Source organism: Xenopus laevis, chromosome 9_10S (genome assembly GCF_017654675.1).
Source record: "Xenopus laevis strain J_2021 chromosome 9_10S, Xenopus_laevis_v10.1, whole genome shotgun sequence".
Lineage (NCBI taxonomy): Eukaryota > Metazoa > Chordata > Amphibia > Anura > Pipidae > Xenopus > Xenopus laevis.
This window is the reverse complement of record NC_054388.1, coordinates 35611907-35633353: the sequence shown is the minus strand read 5'-3', so window position 1 is coordinate 35633353 and position 21447 is coordinate 35611907. Positions and strand designations below refer to the sequence as shown.

Below are 21447 nucleotides of genomic sequence, written 5' to 3'. Positions count from 1 at the left end.
ATCACATTAGTCAAGCAAAATGAACTTTAATTACACAATATAAATTGTTTGAATCTTGTTTCCTTCAGTCTGGGAATTCATAATTATAACAAGCAGGCAGGAGCCATTTTGTGGACACTGTTATTAAGGCAAGCCTTGTATCATCTCAGAATCTTGTTTGTGCACCAGAATGGGGGACCTGATGTCCATCCCCATGCCCTGGCTACACAATTAAACAGTGAAGAGAACGGGGGAATGTGTGGAGAGCAGTGACGTCTAAGTAGTGCTGAGTGGAAAGTGAAAGTAATATCTGCCCCACCTCTATGCCTAAGGCATACAATATTTGATTGACAGTTGAGATTTTTAAATGAGCTTAAAACAGCTATGAATGCTTTAATAAAAAATAGAAATTAGATTTCATGTTTAATTTGAAAAAGGACTTTTATTATACAGATTTGTGTGTCTGGGTGACAGGTCTACTTTAAAGATCAGTTTGCAGACTACGTGCAAGTCTAGGACAGAGTGCCCTAGATCACACATCAAAGCCTTGCTTTGCCTTCTTCATCTGAAATAATAATCCCATCCTAAAAGCAAAGTTCTTCGTACTGTCTGTTGCTTATTGCACACAAGTAAACCAGCTGTAGATGCTGAAACACACCTAGTGTATTCATAAGGATAAGACTCATTTCTACAAGGATGTTTATGTTTCCACATGCAAAATGGTTATTTCTTGTCAATGGGAATTACATTAAGGTTACATCAGAAAGTTGTCACACGCTAATCTTGCAAGCACCGCTTGCATGTAGATTTTCTATGCTGTGAGCAAATTTATTCTATTATTAAGTAACAAAAACTCCAAGCTCTAAAATAAGATTTCACCTCTCTTTACTCATTTACCTACATGTTATGTCCAATAGCAAAATAGCAAGGAAAAAAAAAAAAAACTTTATTATTTATAACCAGTTAGTCCAAACAATATTTTCACTAGAAAGTTTTGTAGTAAATAACTAGGGCATGGATACTAATTTTTAAGTTTGTAACAGTTATATAAATAAACCTCTGTATCAATACAATACATTGAACAAAAAAAATGGAAATTTGGAAAAATTACAAAGTACAAGGATCATCTGGAAAAAGTGGAGTCTTTATACACAAGCTGAAAAGTCTCTTGCAATGGAAAGAGCTTGGCTCAAGGCAATGAGGTCCCAAAATCCCTTTGTACATTGCTAAAATGCTCCTCATATTTTTTTTTAATCCAGTTTTGTAGTAAAAAAATGAGCACTCCATATCAACTTCATCATCCCACAACGGAGGTGGTGTAGAATGAAAAGGTTTCCACTTATAAACCATGTCCCTCTTGGCTTGTGTTCAATCAGCCTCGGAAAAAGAAATATGTCTCATGTCTCTCTTTGCTTGTGTTCAGTCAGCCTCTGAAAAATAAATATTTACAGTTAGTTTCTTGCACGTATCTGGATATTTTCTAAAATAAATATTTTATTACTTAAAACGGTTTCTTGCTACATAATATACTTACAATTGATGCAAAGTGTTGATTAAGAACTTTCCAACTGCTTAGATGCTAACTGCTGCAAACATCTTTTCACGGTCTTGTACCTCTTTAAAAGCGGACTATGACTATATGCTGCACTGTTATATTTCTGGCAGTTGCCTGTAGTCAGGTCCCTGGTGAGCAGTCTGAGAGGCACGGCAGGGATGGGGTGCTGCAGCTCGGCTATGGGGTGCATCCTCACCACTGCATGATGTCTGTGGGCATGGAAGCCCCGGGTGCAGGGATGGATCGGGCCTCAGGGGAGTAGAAGCGCCCACAGCCCGGTACTGTGCGCACAGCTGCACAGTCCTCTTTCCCCTGTCACGGGAGGGGGTGGGCCGGAGCGGTTTATGCTGTGGGTGCCTCTCAGACTGCACTGGTATGTGCCAAGGGTCCTTTTGAGTTGAACTTTGCAAGTGCCAACAATGGTGATATCTGTTGTGCTGCCTCTGGCACTTTGCTACTGTCCTGCCCATCACCCCATTGCCGAGCTGCAGCACCCCATACCCGCCGTGCCTCTCAGACTGCTCACCAGGGACCCGACTATGTGGCGGGAGATGGAAGCCCGTAGGCCAATCTGAGCGCAGTGGAGACTGGCGGCCGATAAGGTAAGTACTTAAAGACCGCCCAGCAGCAGTGCTCCCTTATGTACCGGGTCGGTTTTGGTAAACTGGGGTCACTGCCTGTTACTATTCCAAGGAAAAGAAGAACAACCACATCAAATAATGACCACAATCTACTGTAATAAAAATGCATGAAATAAACTGTGATTCACTGAGGAGCTGGGCAGGGACAGGTTCAGCCCTGCCGGGAGTAGAGGCTGTTGGCTCAGTCCCGGATCCGCAGTGTGGCCAAGTCTTGAGAGCGGCATGAGCTGGAGGAGCAAGGGAGAGGGAAGCCAGGGAGGAGAAATCGAGCGCCGCAGGATGGATGGTCGCCCTATTGCCTTTTTCTGAAGAGGAGGGGAAGTGGAGTTTCTGTAAGTTATTATTAAGTTACTAAAGTGTACCTTTAGTAGTGGGGAGCTGATCTTCTATGTTCACAATTTTCAGCCAGGCCATAAAGTAGAAAAAAAGGGGTAGATAAGATCTATTACATTTATTACACAGGTTGGTATGATAAGCTGTCTAGCTGGATGAAATGGCATAGGAAGGAACCCCCCACAGAGGTTTTAAAGGAGACATTTTATGTAAAAAACTAGAATGTACCCGTGCATTTTACTCTTTTAGATATAGAAGTCATGTGCTTTTAAAAGTTGTGTTTCTGGTTACTATTGAAAATTTCTGCAAAATCCCTACTAGTCCCGCCCATCTGTTCAACTTCCTGCTCGCTGAATTATCTGGCTGTGCAGGGGAGCTGGGAGCACTCCACACACTGCACTGTAGGGTAGGAACCAATCAGCAGCTAGGCTTATTTAATAGGGAATTGAAAACTGTGACTGAAGGGCTGTGATTGGCTGGTCTTTAGTGTTTGTGGTCTTTTTCTGCCATTCCCAAACATATCATTTCAATTGCCATCTATTTGCTTTGGACTCTGGCCTAGAGGTTAGACCTTTATTGTTAATATTTTCCATCGTTTTACATTTCTATTCAATGCATCTCTGGTCTGCCACTGAAACTGCTGGTTGCAAACATAAGACCCTAACAACCAAATATTTCAAAGTGTAACTGGAAAGCAGTAGGGCAAAAACAACTCAAAAACCACAACTAATAAAAAAACATTTACAGAATGCCTTAGAATAGCGGTTTCTACATCATACTAATATTTATTTTCAAGTTAAACTACTTCATTGACTGCAAATAGATACTAGGGGTAGTAGCTAGGCATATGATGATAACTATTTAAACTTTGCGTGTGCTCGGGGACTGAAAAGATCTTTTACAAGAACAGGACAGGGGTACTTACCAAGTTGAATGCTGGACGGCTGTTCTGACTGAACTGCATCTGTAGACGGTTCCTGTGCTGCTGGCTCCCAGGATTCACTATTTTCTGACAATTCAGAAACGCCATTGTAAGCTTCCATCTGCTCGACTGTCTTTTCTCCAACATCAGAGGGCAGTCCCTCGCTACCTGCATCTGACTCAGCATGGACTTCTTCCTCCATCCTGTGTGCAAACCAAGTCTTCACCTCTTCTAGAGTCAATCCAGACTTCTCACAAAGTCCTTCAAGGTCATAATCATAAACCAAGTGATGCTGGCTGTAATAGTCCAAAAGTGGCTGATGAGAAACAGGCTTACACTCTGCCACGACTCTTTTGTAACGATCATACCATTTTAATTGTCCATTTTTAAAGGAGTACCGGCAGTCCCCAAACCAACGCACAAGATCAGTTCTTGACAACCCTGTTTGTTCAACAAGATGCTCATATTCCTCACTTGAAGGCCACTGAGTCTGGACAAACATATGCTTCAAAATTTCCCTCTGCTGGGCAGTTTTTTTGACATTCCTGATTTTGGGGGAAGGAACTGCACCATTCTCCCCATCTAAACTCATACTATTGTCATTTTCACTGGCCACTTCTGCGCAATCAGAAGACTCTGTTACACGAAGATTCTTAAGATTTATCTTGATCGGATTTACTTTTCTCTCACTGGGGATGTGACCCATGCTCTCTGCAGGAGGCGACTCAATGCTTTCGGAAATAATCAACTCATCAGCAGAGTCCTCATAACCCTGATCCTCTACATTTCCTTTTTTATTTTCTTCAGCAAGCCTTTTGCGCTTTTCAGCAAACCAGCTGTCAATTTCTCGTCTGGTCATTTTTGTCTCACTCCTTAAACTGTTAACCTCATCTACAGTAGGAAAACTGCTCTGGAAGAAGCTTTTCTCTAGAGCCCTGACCTGCTCAGGAGCCCTTTCCTTGTATTTCGGAGTGAAGTCTGGTGTTGGATTCCAGGAGTGCCTCCTTGATGAGTGGGATGAAGCAGAAGCACTTGCTTGCAATGTATAATCTTGTTCTTTTAACATGGAATAAGTAACGTCTGCGGAGGTATCAAGGATACTACTGCTACTGTCAATTGTATTTGCCGCTTTGTTGCGCCAGTGATACCTTTTGTCACTAAACCATTTCCTAACATCCCTTGTGTTGAGTCCTGTAATTTTTGTTAACCTTGCAACTTCCCCATGTGATGGAAACTGACTTCTGTAAAAACTGTTTTTTAGGGCAGTCAATTGTTGCCTGGATTTTTTGGACCTGTAACTGTTGGCGTCATACAGGCTTTGAGATGACATTGTCGGCGATGTTGGAGTTACAGGGCGAGTGGATCCAACAATACGTACAGCTGAAGATGAAGACATGGTCTGCGTAGTGGCCTGATGTGATGGGATGTTTGTCACATTTAGGGACACAGCTGTACTGGCTCCTTGAATCCCATTTGGAATGATAGGTTGGGTTACAAGTAAGCCACTTGCTCCTTGGGGTTGATTAACAATGTGACTGGGCAAAGATGCCTGGATAAGTGACTGAACATTATTGGTATTTGTAACAAGTGGGGCATTAAGAACAGTTATTGTTGGTTGAGGCATGGGCTGTGGGATGGATTGAATGACTGTATTGAACATTTTTTTCCTGGAATCTTCAATTTCTTCAGGTGTCCAGCTGATACCTTGTTTTAACCTCTGGGCTGTAAACCAGATCTTTATTTGTTCTTCTGGATATTTTGTAACTACCGTTAAATAGCAAAGCTCTGCCTTCGTGGGATAAGGAAACTTGTTGAAAGAGTTTTTCAAGAAACAGTTGGAATCCATGGAAACATTATAGGTCGGAATGCTGCTTAGGGGAATCATTACTTTAGGGAGGTTTTTAGCTGTAGGTGGCTGTGTAATATGCTGAGACTTCGATGCAACAGTTGGTTTTGTCAAAACTGGTGAGATCATTGTTGGAAGCTTGGGTTGCATTACCGACTGTGAGGAGTTTATTGATAACAGTTGGGTTAACCCTGTTTGGAGAACCGGAACTGTGCCTATGATTGATCCATTCACAACCGGAGAAGAATTTACAACTTTGCCGACTACCTTGTTGCCTGGTAGAAAACCATTGTTTGACAGGAGGTGGGGCTTTTTCTCCACTTCTTCAGATAAATGGTTAGAATCTTTTATTGTAAATATTTTTTTTGTCTCAGCCTTGTTTTTCATAATCTTCATTATAGGCGTTTTCGTTATAGAAATTTCAGAAAACTCATCAACACTTTGCCCAGGAAGATGCTGATGCATGATTGGATCTGTATTATGGTCAGTGAGGCTTTGTTCAACAATAGTGTAATTCTCATGCTTGGCCACACTCCAAGTGAAGTTGGACTCGGAGTGACTTTCAGCATTGTGAGCTTCTAGTTCTTTAGAGTCCTTTACGAGGAAGCTGCATGCAATACAAACATATGAAGGATCTTCTTTGAATCCAGTGTGTTTTAAAACCATGTGTTCAATAAACAGTTTTGTGTCATGGGAGCCAAAATTACAGTATTTACAGAAATACTTGTCACCGTCAACATTTTCATGCCCATTAGACTGCACTGCATTATTGTCTTCACCCAGATCTGTATCTTGCAGGATGTCTGATCCTTCTTGCTTGGCAGATTTGTCAGCGAATTCTTCAGAAATATCCGTGCTTCTGTCCGGTGCTAGAGTCTTAAGAGGTATCATACAAGGGGTGGTGGATTTCCGTTTGCTAGCCATGACTAAAGTTGAGCCAGCAAATTAACTTCTGAAAGCAAGCCAATGTCCCCAGTTTTAGACAGGACAGAATTCCAGCTAATCTGAGAAGCATTAGGTTTTCTGTTAAAGCATGACTGGTGCCTGTGCTTCAGCTTTGCCCAATTCAAGCCTAGAATTAGAAAGAAAAAAAAAATCATCATCCAGACAAATACTAAAACACTACACTGGCATCAGCCTTCTTTCTGGTCTGCACCCGGAACCAGCCATGATGCATTATTTCCGGTTGCAGGCAAGAGGAGGCAGATAAAAACGCAGGCCAAGAAACATGAAGTTCAAGCACAGGACTGACGGAAAACTATAGCCCCAAAATGAATAATTGAGCAACAGATAGTTTACATCATATTAATTGACATATTTAAGAATCTTGCCAAACTGGAATATATATTTAAGTAAATATTGCCCTTTAAAATCTCTTGCCTTGTAACACCATTTCATGATGGTCTCTGTGCTGCCTCAGAGATCACGTGACTACACGATACTACAATTCTAATTTGAACAGGAAGAAGTGTGGAAGGAAAAGACAGAACTTTGTCTTTTAATTGGCTCATGTGACCTTACAAGTACAATTTGTTTGGTTTGTTTTTGTGCACGTGAATCCTACGATTACAGGGGGGCAGCCATTATTTTTTTTTTAAATGGCAGTTTTCTATTTATGATTACCCAATGTACTACTAAATAAGTATATTACTATGAAAATGGTTTATTTACACAAAGCGGGAGTTATTTTATGAAATATATTTTTATAGATAGAGACCTACATTGTTTGAGGGGTATAGTTTTCCTTTAAGGAAATGGGGCAAAGACAAGGGCAGCTTTTGAAAGTGAAAGGGGACCATTCAAACACCACAGGAGAGATTTCATGAAGGTCTTGCACTGATTTCTGCTCATAAGATAACTGGTATTAAAACCCACAAGTCTGTAACACAATAGATGGAGCAAAGCTGATTTTTCTGTGTATACCTGTAAATAATACAGACACTTTCCATAGAGAAGCTTCAATTAGATTTCTGCTCTTTACTCTGTAGCCATACCAGATTATTTTAGAATTAATTTAAGCAAGCAACGCTTTAAGCTCTGTGACAAAGAAAAAGCAACAACATGTGGAGAGTGAACCCAAGCTCAGTATGCTCTATGCAAACTGAATACTCTTTAGACTTCACTAAAGTAAGCTTTGTCTGGGGAAACTGCTCCAGCATGCTGCACTGCCAGTAAAACTCACCACAAAAGAGCCCTCAACTGAAAAAGTAATTGGAAACACAAACATTTCAATCTGCACCACTGACAACCCTTGCAGTAAAAAACAAAAATAATATGCAAAACTATCACTACATTTGACTAAACAGGGCCCAAGGAAAAACAAGGCCAAGCATACAGAACAACATGTTCTACCATCTACAAAAGGATGGAGCAGAATAAATAGCTTTCATATACTAGCATAAACACAATGTGTCCCGAGAACAAAAATGTTCTCAGTACAACTAATAAGGAACAATAGGTTATAAGGGGATCATACTTTCATATCCACTTACAATATTAGCAGCAATTCACAACTTCACTGGGGAAAGCACATTATCTGTTCAATATAAAATAAACAAAAACCTATAGTAAATGCAGTGTAGCTCATCTTAACTAATCTAAGATCGTAGAGCCATCCCAATATGAAAAGGTTTCAGAGAATAAAATGGCAGCCGCACTGATCAACAAACAGATTTTATTTACATCTAAATTTAGGACTGCTCTTAACAATGTTTAGAACAGAAAAAAAATCCAGTTGTGTGTCCCATTGCCCTTTAACAAATTCTATATTCAATTTCTAACAAATGATTGAATAGTGCCATTAGAAGCAAAAGAAAAATAAGTAATTTTTAACAAGGACCTTAAAGTGGACCTGTCACCCAAACATAAAATGTTGTATATTAAAAGTCCTTTTCAAATTAAACATGAAATCCAAATTATTTTTATTTTTTAAAGTGTTCATAGTTGTTGTAAACTAATTTAAAAAACTCAGCTGTCAATCAAATATTGCCTGGTCCTCCTTTATGCCTTAGGCATAGAGGCGGGGCAAGCAATTACTTTCACTTTCCATTCAGCACTCCCTAGATATCACTGCTCTCCACACATTCCCCCAGTTCTGTTCACCATTTAATTGTGTAACCAGGGCATGGGGATGGACATCAGATCCCCCATTCTGGTGCACAAACAAGATTCTGAGATGATACAAGGCTTGCCTTAATAACAGTGTCCACAAAATGGCTGCTGCCTGCTTGCTATAATTATGAATTCCCAGACTGATGGAAACAAGATTGAAAAAATTTATACAGTGTAATAAGAGTTCATTTTGCTTGATAAAATAGGATTTGGAATAATTTTTGGGTGATGGGTCCCCTTTAAAGCACAGAAGGTATATTGAACATTAAACAGTATTTAAGTATGTTAATACACATTTAAAAAAAAAAAAAAAAAAAAAGAAAACACTTGGCTTGGGATTTTATAGACATAGAATCCCTCAGCGACTTGTAATATACTTACATTTTACAATTGAGGCACATTATTCCCTATATAACCAAGTGAAAAATGAATAGCTGTTGCTTGTTACAAAAAATGTTATCTCTGCCCATTAAAGGTGAGAAATAATTTCCACACTCTCCCAAATGCTTGCAGATATGGTGAGCTTTGGGAACTAATTTAAAAAGGCTTATAAAACTGCATACTCCACAAAATTGTTCCTATTTGCGTCGGAAATCCTTGGACATGGCTCTGCCTGGAAGCAAGTCTGACTTTCCACATAGCCATGTTTTCTTTAAGGGGTGCTCACACAAATCTGACTCATGCAACAGTATTGTGGATGGGGGAGGGGGCATACAAAAAAGGTCTTCTTGTAAAATCCTAATAAATCTCTACTTGCACGTGAATACCCAATTGCAAGGGTTAGTGGGACCCTAGCTACTGTTGTCTTTTAAAACAAAAGCATGATATGGGGAAACTGAAGGTGAGGCATAAGGGGAAAAAACTTTAAAATGCCAGTAACACCACAAATTGAAATGTTTTGTTAATATGTATATACACAGATCATTCCATTTTACCAATAACTGCACATGAAGGTCATTCACAGCAACATGTGTAGAGAGCTATAAATAGTATTTGGCCCTACCAAACATTTAGCCTACACCAATGCTAGCAAATCTGTTCAACAGCCAGGCAAATGTTTTACAAGTGCTGGATAACAGTAAACTATATGGTCACCATTGAACCCATGGCTGAAAACTGCCTAAAGGAGAACTAAACCCTAAAAATGAACATGGCTAGAAATGCCATAATTTCTATATTGATCTTACTGAACTAGCCTAAAGGTTCAACATCTCCACTGTTACACTTACTGTTATTTATTACAGTTTAGGATCTATTATCCAAGATGTTTGGGCACTTTGGATCATCATTCTTTAGGTTTGCTAAAAATCGTTTTAAATATAAAATTAACCCAATAGGATTGTTTTACCACCAATATGGATTAATGCAGCTTTCACTACTACATAGAAAAAAAGAAACCATCTTTGCAAATTTGAATTGTTTGCAAATAATTGAATTAGGGGAAGGCCATCTCCCATAGACTCAGAGATTTAAGGATAAGGGGATCCCAGATAACTGATCCCATACCTGTACTTATATTTCTGTTCTGGGCCTCTTCTATTCATCTTCCAGTCTATCATTGAAACTGCTGCCTGGTGGCTAGGTTAAGAAGAATCCGAGTAACCAGATAGCTGAAATAACAAACTGGAAAAACCACAAACGTTAAATAGGAAGAACAATTGCACCATCAACACTGACCTACCCGATTAAGTTAAGGGACTAAGGCTGGAAGTGTGCCCAGTCTGAACTTGCTCAGTAGGTGCAAACCAAAATAGAATCCACACAAAAAACCAGGACAGCAACAAAAGGTGTCCAAAACTCTAGATAGAGGTCATCTAAGCTACAGAAATGTAATTATACAAAAGTACTCACTGATTTGGCTCTGCTGCAAAACAGAAGTAAAGTCCCACCAGAACTACACATGTAAATCAGGCCTTATTTTAACAAAAGTTTATAAACCCTATGGAAACAAAAGCCTTCATGTGAATAGAACATTTTAGCAAGTATACAGTGTAATTAATGATCACCACTCTCGAATCAGTCTGCATCAGGAAAGCTGCCCATTTGTTATTAGACAAGACTGATGATGGGTGAATTTATTTAGCAGGCGCAAATCCGCGTGTTTCGCCGCCAGTGAATAAATTCACAAAATCGCAAGTAAACAGACGCCCATTGACTTTAATGCGCGTCAATTGTCTCCGGCCTCATTTTAGATGCCGCGAATTGACAAAATTCGAGTTTGCAAATTTTTCGCTAATTTTCATAACAAATTCGTCCATCACTAAACAAGACACTTGTACGCCAGCTGTTGACGCTAACCACTATGGAATATATTGGCAAGCAGACACAAATAGGCACACTCAATATATTACTATTTCATACTACAATGTAAAAGCAGTACATTATCCAGAAACCCATTATCCAGAAAGCTCCAAATTACGGAAAGGCCATCTCCCACAGACTCCATTTTATCCCAAATTTTTAAAACGGATTTCCTTTTTCTCTGTAATAATAAAACAGTAGCTTGGACTTGATCCCAACTAAGATATAATGAATCCTTATTGGAAGCAAAACCAGCCTATTGAGTTTATTTAATGTTTAAATGAATTTCTAATTTAAGGTATGAAGATCCAAATAACGGAAAGATCCATTATCTGGAAAACCCCAGGTCCCAAGCATTCTAGATAACAGGTCCCATACCTGTACAATAGACTAAAAAGATTTAAAACAGAAGTGCCCATACTTTACTAAAGCAATGTCTACTTTAAGTGATGTCCCATTATGATCTACATCCATAAAAGCCTTGTTGGCATTCTGTTCCGTTGAAAATATTACTTAAATATTGATTTCTGAAAAAATATATATTGTTATATTTAACAAACAACCGTTTCTTATGTAACCTGAACATAATAAATATCTTATTAAAAAGCATGAAATAGGAGAGTGATTTAGACAAGCTGTTTGTTGACAGTGGCTTGAGATCTACTGATCACCAGCTAAAGGTCTACTGGTAGATCCCGATCTACCTTTTGGGCCCCCCTGATTTAAAACCACTAAATGGACGGCAACCATTTCGGCTACACATAGCACACCCTTTAAAGCAAAATGGCTGAATTCAGACTCGTTGGCATTGAGACAGTAGTTAAGAGTTCAGGCTGCTAGATTAGATTAACTGGCAGGGAAGCTGCCTCACTTTTTTTTCTTAACGACTATAGCAACAACTTTAAAGTCTGTAACATTACAGTTCTGCACTGAATGAGTTGATGGCACTTGTGTGAGGTAAGAAATACGTTTTTTTGGCATTGAATGAAGCTTTTGGTTGGCGTTTTTTTTTTCCTTTTTTTGGACGCCAGCAACAGCAGCTCCAACAAAGGTCAGTGACAGGGTTGACAAAGCTCCTTTAAAAGGCTGGGGGATGGGACATATCGATGGGGTAAATTCACAACACTAACGATCTTTCCCACACAATTCATGGAGTGAAGAGGCTGCAGTGCAGTATAAATAGTTGTACGTAACAATTTTAAGTTACATAGAGCACTGTGCTATAAATTACGCTGGGTGGGGACAATATAAGGGACTTACCATAGAGACTCAACTTTTCTAAGGGTTGGTTGGTAAATTGTGGAAAACCAAATCCATGATATTATGCCATTTCAACCAGCCAGTAGCAGTGTCTTGCTTTATGATTCAAGTTATACACATTAGGATCTGAACAAGTAGTTCACAAGACAAGTGAGAACCTGTGTGGCCCAGATTTGGTGTTGCCAATTCAATAAGGGGACATAAACATCTCAATGGAGAAGAACAGAAGCCCAAACAGCTGGACTGGTTCATTATCTGAAAAGCACTTTATATTACAATAATCTGACCAATTCTACCACAGTACCAAAGACTTTTGGACTATTTAGTAGGTATTCGTTCCAATGTGTAATAATGATATATTTTTTTTTTCTTTTGTATACTTAAGATGGGTTTAAAACAATCTTCTCATTTGGCGAGGTCACCTTTAGGCAGTGATATTGGGCCGATTCTTTTGTTTAACCCACAGGCTAAAGTTCAGATCACAATGATGATAAATACAGGTCGAGTCAATGAGGCCCTTGCCCAGTCAGGGTTTTTAAAACTGGCCAATTCAATTAATACCTGGCCAGATATCAGTCAGGCAGGTCCGTATAAAAGCCAATAAGCGGCTGATCTGGTCCAGGAGGACTGAATCTGCTGCTTTTATCAACTACTGTATAGTCACATTAATCCCTTGCTGAATGGAAGCTCCTATGTCAGAACACCTTAAGGTCACACTGGGAGATTTAGTCGCCCGGTGACTAATCGCCTCTACTTTGGGGCGACTAATATCCCCGAACTGCTAGAATGAAAAATCGAGGGTGACATGGCACTAGCGGCGCTTCGATTTCTGAAGTTTCCTCACGAGGCAACTTCGGAAAACGAAGCGCCGAATGCCATGCCGCAGGCGTGTTTTCATTCTAGCAGGCAGAAGCAGTTCAGGGAGATTAGTCGCCCCAAAGAAGATGCGATTAGTTGGGCGACTAAATCTCCCCGAATCTCCCAGTGTGACCTTACCCTTAAAGGAACAGTAATACCAAAAAAATTAAATGTTTTAAATAATTAACACTATAATGTACTGCACTGGTCAAACTGGTGTGTTTTCTACTATAACGGATATTATCAAGCTGCTGTGTAGCCATGGGGGCAGCCATTCAAGCACAGGATAAGATAACAGATAAGTACTATAGAATTGTATTATATAACACAGAGCTTGTGTGTTATCTGCTGGGTATCTTGTGCCTTTTCTCCTTTTTCCAGCTTGAATGGCAGTCCCCATGGCTCCACAGCAGCTCATTTATATAAACTATAGTAGCCTGTCTGAAGCAAACACACCAGTTTTACCAGTGCAGCCCTACACTATATTTACATTTCTTAAAAACACTTGTTTTTTGGTGTTACTGTTCCTTTAAAGCTAATGAAAAAAAGGATCTTATCTTGAAATGGAAAAAAAACCCACACCCTTAGCTTTAAATAATGATTTAATGGTTTGATAAACAAATAATTTCTTCAAAGTCATGGCTCTTAAAAATCAAAAGGTTATCCAAATCATGAGTGCTTTCTCAAACATACAGTAGAACCCACCCCCCAATTTTACATCCCCTGATTTTAAGTTTTCCCTCATTTTACATTGTTGTTTTGTGGTCCCACATATATATTATGCATAATACATTTCCCCGATTTGACAATTTCCTGGATTTTACACAATTTTTTTCTGGTTCCTTGAAAAATGCAAAATGGGAGTTCTCTAGTATACATGTTTGGTTTGATACAACGGTATTAAATAATGAATCAGTTTACAGAAGGGGAGTCCAAAAGACAGATCACATACTAACGGTACATCATGACCAGATGATCACCAAAGTCCAGAATGGTCCAAACAACTTCATATCATCAGACATCTAGTCAATTACCATCTTTCCGGTTTTATGTAAAACACCTTGGACATTGGGTCTTTGAATACAACAATATGTGTTTCAATGCGATGATCTGATTAACTAAAGTAACAGTTACCATTTATAACAAAAGGTGGTACAGCTACTTTTCCTCAAACATTTATCAATGTTGATAAAAATCTCGACACTCGTTTTAGGGGGGTCAGCAATTAAATATGAAATTCACATTTAAATTAAACTTTGAGTTTATAGCAAAACCTATAATTCTAGTATTTCATTATTGTGTGTTTAAATTGCTTCCAATACAGGTATGGGACCTGTTATCCGGAAAACCCCAGGTCCCTAATATTCTGGATAACGGAATTCCATAATTTGGATCTTCATATCTTTAGTCTACTAGAAAATCATGTAAACATTAAATGAACCCAATAGGCTGGTTATTATATGTTAGTTGGGTTCAAGTACAAGGTACTGGTTTATTATTACAGAGAAGAATTCATTCTTAAAGACTTGGATTATTTGAATAAAATGGAAGAGGTCCATTCCCTAATTTGGAGCTTTCTGGATGATGGGATTCCAGATAAGAATCTCATACCTGTACTAATTTGCCTATGTATAGCCTGCAACTGAAAACCATGTTATTTTTATAATTCACATTTCTTATTGTTTAATCTTTCTTTCAGACATACCGGCATTCCTCTTTCTTACTGATGCCTGGTTTCTAGGTTAAATGGGTTGTTCACCATCAAACAACTAGTGGTTTTCAGATAGATCACCAGAAATAACGACTTTTTCCAAATTACTTTCTATTTTCCATGTTTGACCGTTTTTCTAATATTGAAGTGTAAAGTGTCATTTTTCACCTTCTAAAGCAGCTCTGAGAAGGGGCGGGTCGCCGACCCTGTAAACTGTTCTAAATTGATAAATTTAGTGGGTACATATCTTATCTTTGGCAGAATTAATACCCCAGAGATGTTGTGGAGAAATGGATCAACTAAATGTTGCAAAATTGTAGCAGTTTACAGTCTGTGCCTGAATCGGACACTGAAACTGAGCTGCCAGAAAAACACCAGAGACAAGAATATTCAACTTTAAGGGTAAGGCCACACGAGGAGATTAGGTCGCCTGGCGAATAATCGCCTCGTCTTTTCAGCGACTATCTTCCCGAGCTGTTATTCCAGGAAGACAACAAAAAAAAAACGCATCTAAAGAATTGTTGTCCATTGGGTTGGAGCAAAGAGAAAAGACATTCATGCAACCTATTTACTTGCTGGTCACTAGCCAAACTGCATACTGTTTTTGGAGGTGTCCCTCCATTGCTGATACTAAACAATGAATGAAAACAATTCAATATGCATTGTAAGATGCCTGCAAGTGAACAGAGTGCAGTGAAGCGCATGTAACAGATTAGCCACAGAGTCAGCCTCGATGGCCAGAAAAGAATCAAATGGAACAGATCGAGGCCAGCAGAAAGTGAAGCAGCAATGGCAGCAAGAAACACTGGACTATTCAGAAAAAAACAAAACCACAGCAATGTTTATATTTTGTGCATTCGGCAGAGAAAAAAAAAAAAAAACATCTGCCCTAAAATCAAAAGAAAATTGTTGATTTATATAAAAAAATGGAAGAAAAAAAGCTTCCCTCATATTTTATAAATGTTCTATACACCAATCATTTTCTAAATAGATAAACTCTTTGGGGCAGATGATGGTCCCTTGTCTTCCTGGTTAACAATTCTAACCAGAGTAAGGGCTCTTACTCATGAGTGTTTTTACCTGCGCTCCCCTGCGTTCCGTTTTTCGGCGTTCAGCCGCAGGGGAGCGCAGGAATAGACGCATTTCATTTTTTCAAATGGGGCTGTACTCACACAGGCGCATGTAGGCGCCGAACGCAGGAAAAATGCAGCATGTTGCGTCTCAACCTGCGTTCGGCGCCTACATGCGCCTGTAGTAGTACAGCCCCATTTGAAAAAATGAAATGCATCTATTCCTGCGCTCCCCTGCGGCTGAACGCTGAAAAACAGAACGCAGGTAAAAACGCTCATGAGTAAGAGCCCTTATCATGTACTCCTTTATCCATACACTCCTAATCACATCCTAATTCGTCTTCAATCTGCCCGTCCCATTCCTCTTTGGAGAACATCTAGCATAAGCACCGCTATTAGCATCTGGAACATGAACCACAGTCAATAGCTATTTTACCTGCATTCATTTAAAAACCAACACAAGACAAAAATGCTGTGAGGAGATGCTCCCCTGAGTTAAAGTCTGACCTGGATGATAATGATCAATGTCTATAACTAGTAAATCAACTTGGCATGATATAAACAGAAAATAATAATTAATATGATTTGCTGAATAGGACCCAAGTTTGCAAGCCTTCCTAACAATACAGTTAAAAAAGGACATTATGCAAGTTTGGCATAAGTCAAATAAAAATACACAGGTATGGGATCCGTCATCGGGAAACCCATTATCCAGAAAGTTCCAAATTACAGATAGGTTGTCTCCCATAGACTCCATTTTAACCAAATAATCCAAATTTTAAAAAATTATTTCCTTTTTTATGTAATAAAAAAAAAGTTCCTTGTACTTGATCCAAACGAAGATATAATGAATCCATAATTGGAAGCAAAACCAGCCTGGGTTTATTTAATGTTCACATGATTATCTAGTAGACTTAAGCTCCCCATAGACGCGACGATTCTTCTTGCCGAACGACAGATTTTAGGGAAGCCCGACCAATCCTTCGAAATTATCGTGCGTTTAGTGGGATTCGAACGATCGTACAGGTCAAAAAATCTTTGTCGTCCCAGTGCAATCTATCTATGTTTGCAGGGCCAAACATGGAGCTCCCCTTTGTTTTCCTGGCAAATTGGTCTTTTTAGTTGGTCAATTCGTACGATCGTTCTGAGAAGATCGTGGTCTCACGATCAGGATCTGATCTTTTAAAAATCTCAACATCTATGGCCAGCTTTAAGGTACAAAGATCTAAGACCCCTTATCCAGAAACCACCAGGTCACCACCATTCTGGATAACAGGTCCCATACCTGTACAATAGAGTTAAACTCACCACAGACTTGTGCTTGCACAAGCACTTGTAAAGAGATTTCAATAGAAGTTTAAGGGGCTGTGTTGGTGACTTGTTTGAGCTAATTAAAAATAGCAGTGCTCAAAAATGCCCAAAAGAGCTCCATGTGCTATTGCTATTATAAGAGGACTTTTCAAATTCCTATTTGTCTAGATTAGAAGAACAGACAGCAAAGGTAGGAACTCATTATCTCTTTACTTGGGGGGAGGGGAGCAGCATTAATTAATTCATTCCGTCCCAATCAATTTCATTAGTGCTCCATGTACAAAGCTGTTAAATATTCCACCACAGAAAAAAAAATTACACTCTTTTTGTATACTGCAATCATATATTCAGCTTATAATCATTTTGGTAAGGGTCCTTTCCACACCTCAGCCCTGCTGCATTCAGCAATTCCCCCATACCTCTGTGTCTACTTATCCCATGAGCAAACCCTACAAAATAAAGGCACAGATGACAGGAGTCATTTTGTCCACATGACCTGTACAGCCTTTACCCGACTCACATCATCATTCCATGTTGCTAACCTTTTATACACAAAGCCAAATTGTGAGGATGTACACACTGTATCTTTATTACCCAGCCAATACCAGCCACCTTCAGACTTGAAATTGTCCAGATATAATGTACATAGTAGCAAGTTTTTCAATAATATAAAGTAGGGATGCACCGAATCCACTATTTTGGATTCGGCCGAATCCTTCACTAAAGATTTGCATATGCAAATTAGGGATGGGAAGGGGGAAAACATTTTTTATGTTTTGTGACAAAAAGTCACGCGATTTCCCTCTCCTTCCCTAATTTGCATATGCAAATTAGGATTCAGTTCAGCCGGGCAGAAAAATTTCGAATCCTGTTGAAAAAGGCAGAATCCTGGCTGAATCCCTAATATAAATCATCCTACTTTGTAGAAACTTTTTATTACTTTTGCACTTTTAGGGCTCTTACTCACTGGCGTTCTGACCTGCGCTCCCCTGTGTTCCGTTTTTTGGCGTTCAGCCGCAGGGGAGCGCAGGAATAGACGCATGTCATTATTTCAAATGGGGCTGTACTCACTCAGGCGCGTGTAGGCGCCGAACGCAGGAAAAATGCAGCATGTTGCGTCTCAACCTGCGTTCGGCGCCTACACGCGCCTGAGTGAGTACAGCCCCATTTGAAATAATGACATGCGTCTATTCCTGCGCTCCCCTGCGGCTGAACGCCAAAAAACGGAGTGCAGGGGACCGCAGGTCAGAACGCCAGTGAGTAAGAGCCCTTATATGTAGTTCATACTTGAGCTTTGTCTACAAATTCTTCTGACCTGTGCAGCCTTTATCTGATACCATGGGGTATATTTATCAAAGAGTGAAGTTAATAGTGAAGTTCCGCCACTAGAGTGAAATTCCGCCACTCTCCATTCATTTCTATGGGATTTTTATAGGCGTATTTATCAAAGGGTGAACTTTCACTTTCACCCATTGATAAATACGCCTTTCAAAATCCCATAGAAATGAATTGAGAGCTGCGGCATTTCACTCTAGTGGCGGAACTTCACTCTTTGATAAATTTACCCCCATGTTGCTAACCTCACAAAGTCAAATTGTGAGGATGTATAGCCTCAATCTTTTAAACAGCACATATTAATACCCAGTAGTGATGTGCAGGTTGGGATTTCCCTGATCCTATCCCACCCTCCCTTGGCACGCACCCACCTGCATCCGAACTTCCGGGTTGCATTTATAGACCCACAGCGACCCGCCGATGACGTCACAAAAGGGGCGGGGGGAGCAGGCACAGCATCTATAAAAGACGAACCCGTCATTTGACGGTGGCGGGCAGAGCAGGGGAAGAACTCAACACACACCCGCGAAAAAGAGTGCGAGGTTGGCCCGAACCCTCCCAACCCATGGGTAAACCTGCGGGTCCCGCAGATATTGGGTTGGCCCGCACATCACTAATACCCAGCCAATACTCAGCCTCAGACTTAACATTGTCCAGATGTAATGTACAACGTAGCAAGTTTTTCAATAATATAAAGCATCCTACTTTGTAGAAACTTTTGATTACTTTAGCACTTTTATATGTAGTTCATACTTGAGCTTCGTGTACAAATTCTTACAAATTGGCGTATTCAGTTGACTGAGTACAACCAATGAGGCATGCTACCTGTGGCTAATGTACAACAGCTAGCCTTCAGCTGTTAAGAGTATGCTGGTATTTGTAGTTAAAAAAAAAAAAAAAGGCCAACCCCTTAAAATGAAAATAAAATTCTGGACCTACATATCATGCATCTAAAGCAGGGGTGTCCAAATGGTAGATCGGAATCTACCAGTAGACCTTTAGTTGGTGATCAGATTAGATCAAAACACTGCCAACAAACAGCTTGACTAAATTACCCTTCTGTTCTATTCTTTTCATTCAGATATTTATTCTGTTAAGCTACATAAGAAATAGTTGTATTTTAAATAGAGTAATATGAATTCTATTATAAATTAATATAATAGTTAAGTAATATTTCCCATGGAACAAAATGCTAACAGTGATATTATGGATGTAGATCATAATGGGACAACATCACTAAAAGTAGATCCCAACATGAGTAACGTATGGGCACTGCTGATCTAATGCATCACAGAAGACTGTATATCTTATAGCCCAGTAGTGCCTATACTTTACTAATCACTACTTTTAGTGATGTTGTCCCATTATGATCTACAGCAGAAGTCCCCGACCTTTTTTACTCGTGAGCCACATTTAAATGTAAAAAAAAAAAAGTCCATGGGGATGTCAAATAATGGCTATTGGATGCCCCTATGTGGACTGGCAGTCTACAGGAGGCTCTGTTTGGCATACAATCTGATTTTTATGCAACCAAAACTTGATTCCAAGCCAGGAATTACAAAATAAGCACCTGCTTTGATGCCCTTGGGAGCAACATCCAAGGGGTTGGTGAGCAACATGTTGCTCGCGAGCTACTGCTTAGAGATTACCGAACAACAGCCATAAAAGCATTGTTAGCATTCTGTTCCATGGAAAATATTATTTAAATATTATATTGATTTACTGTGTGAGAGAATTTATATTGCTATATTTTTTTTACAAACAACTAATTCTTATGTAACCATAACATAATAAATATCTGAATGAAAAGCATGAAATAGGAGGGTGATTTAGACTTTTGTTGACAGTGTCTTGAGATCTACTGATCACCAGCTAAAGGTCTACTGCTAGATCCCGATCTACCTTTTGGGCACCCCTGTTATAGACGATTCTAAAGCACAGCTACATTACAACTCATTTTAACTGAAGCTTTAAGCAGACAGGCAAATGAATGTTAATACTTTTTCCATGTAATTTTAACACTATGGTTTCCTGCCAACTTCAGAATACACCCGGGTCAGAATTTAAACGCAGGGCTCAGCACTGTAAGGTGGCAATGATCTTACCCTTTCCTTGTTGGTGTGGGTTACACCAGGGCTTGTCCCACATATACCAAAGTCTTCCATCAGACTGGCTGTGCCCATCCCACAGGGGGTGCCTTCCATTAAACACAGAAAGGAGGGGAATAACCTTATTCTGAACTTTCTTCACTAGTATTCCTCGATGACCAGTACTATGGGGGGGGGCTACAGCCACTCCCATCACATTTGGGGTACAGCCCATTAAACAGGGGTGTCTCCCGTGTGACAATAGTGGGGAGTCTTCCAGCAGTCCATTCATTCTGTGCTTCCACACACACAGCAACCCCAGCCTTCAGTTTGAGGAGACCCTTCAGGGCAGACTATTCCCTCCACTAGTGGGGGCCCCTTAGGACGGCACATTCAATTAGTGTCTCCCCCTCAGTACAGCCCCTTCCCCTCAGATGCTGCCCATTCCCTCACACACTAGGTCACCAGTTGAGGACAAGCCATTCCTTCATACTGGGTCGCCCCTTCTCTCAGGAAAGCCATTAGTAGCAGAGCAGCTCATTCCCCACGCGGTACCGCCACACGCTCCAACTCATTAAAGAGACAGTTTTTCGCACTAACTCCATTTACATCATTCTTGCATTTCCTCCAGGCCCTGTAGGCTTTCCCCGCCCCGGCAACCACGTACTTACCCCTTGCCGGTTCCCTGTACCTCCTCTTCTCCCACCACTCTCAAACGTTTCAGGCCCCGGGAGGAGGCGGAGACGCTTCAGCTTGGCTGTGAGAAACCCATCTGGCTATGCCGATTGGTTGCGACAAACCCACGTGACCACCTCTAACCTCAAGGATGGGCAAACACAGTTCCGCGCCAACCGAGGCCTTGGAATGGTGTCCACGTGAGTGAGCAAAGGGCGGGGCTAAAGGGCATCACAGCGGCTTTGAATGCGCAAATGCAAACCCCACGGATCGTGTTGATTGTTTTTGTTACTATTACACCGCCCCCCAGTGGCCATAGCTTAGTGACACCGCCATATTTATTAGGCAACAACTTTAGAGCTAAGGCGTTTCAGTAAACAAGATTCCAAACAAGACACTGCAGCTTTAGGGGCTGTAACAGTTGGGAGAGGATGTCTGATCTTGACCTTTTA

At 40.2% G+C, this 21447-nt stretch overlaps 1 protein-coding gene across 8 annotated transcripts; it reads right to left on the bottom strand.

Moving 5' to 3' along the window:
* Nucleotides 1–401: 401 nt before the first annotated feature.
* zhx3.S (zinc fingers and homeoboxes 3 S homeolog) lies at nucleotides 402–21209 on the bottom strand. Of its 8 annotated transcripts, XR_005964467.1 has the most exons (6): nucleotides 20992–21209; nucleotides 18605–18692; nucleotides 9894–10010; nucleotides 3434–6348; nucleotides 1514–2480; nucleotides 402–1409 (listed from the first exon to the last, which is right to left on the bottom strand). XR_005964467.1 is itself a non-coding variant. In XM_018242174.2 (4 exons), the coding sequence occupies exons 2-4, from the start codon at nucleotides 6198–6200 to the stop codon at nucleotides 1399–1401; spliced, it is 2802 nt and encodes a 933-aa protein (XP_018097663.1). In that variant the 5' UTR covers nucleotides 6201–6348; nucleotides 20992–21208; the 3' UTR covers nucleotides 402–1398.
* Nucleotides 21210–21447: the final 238 nt, after the last annotated feature.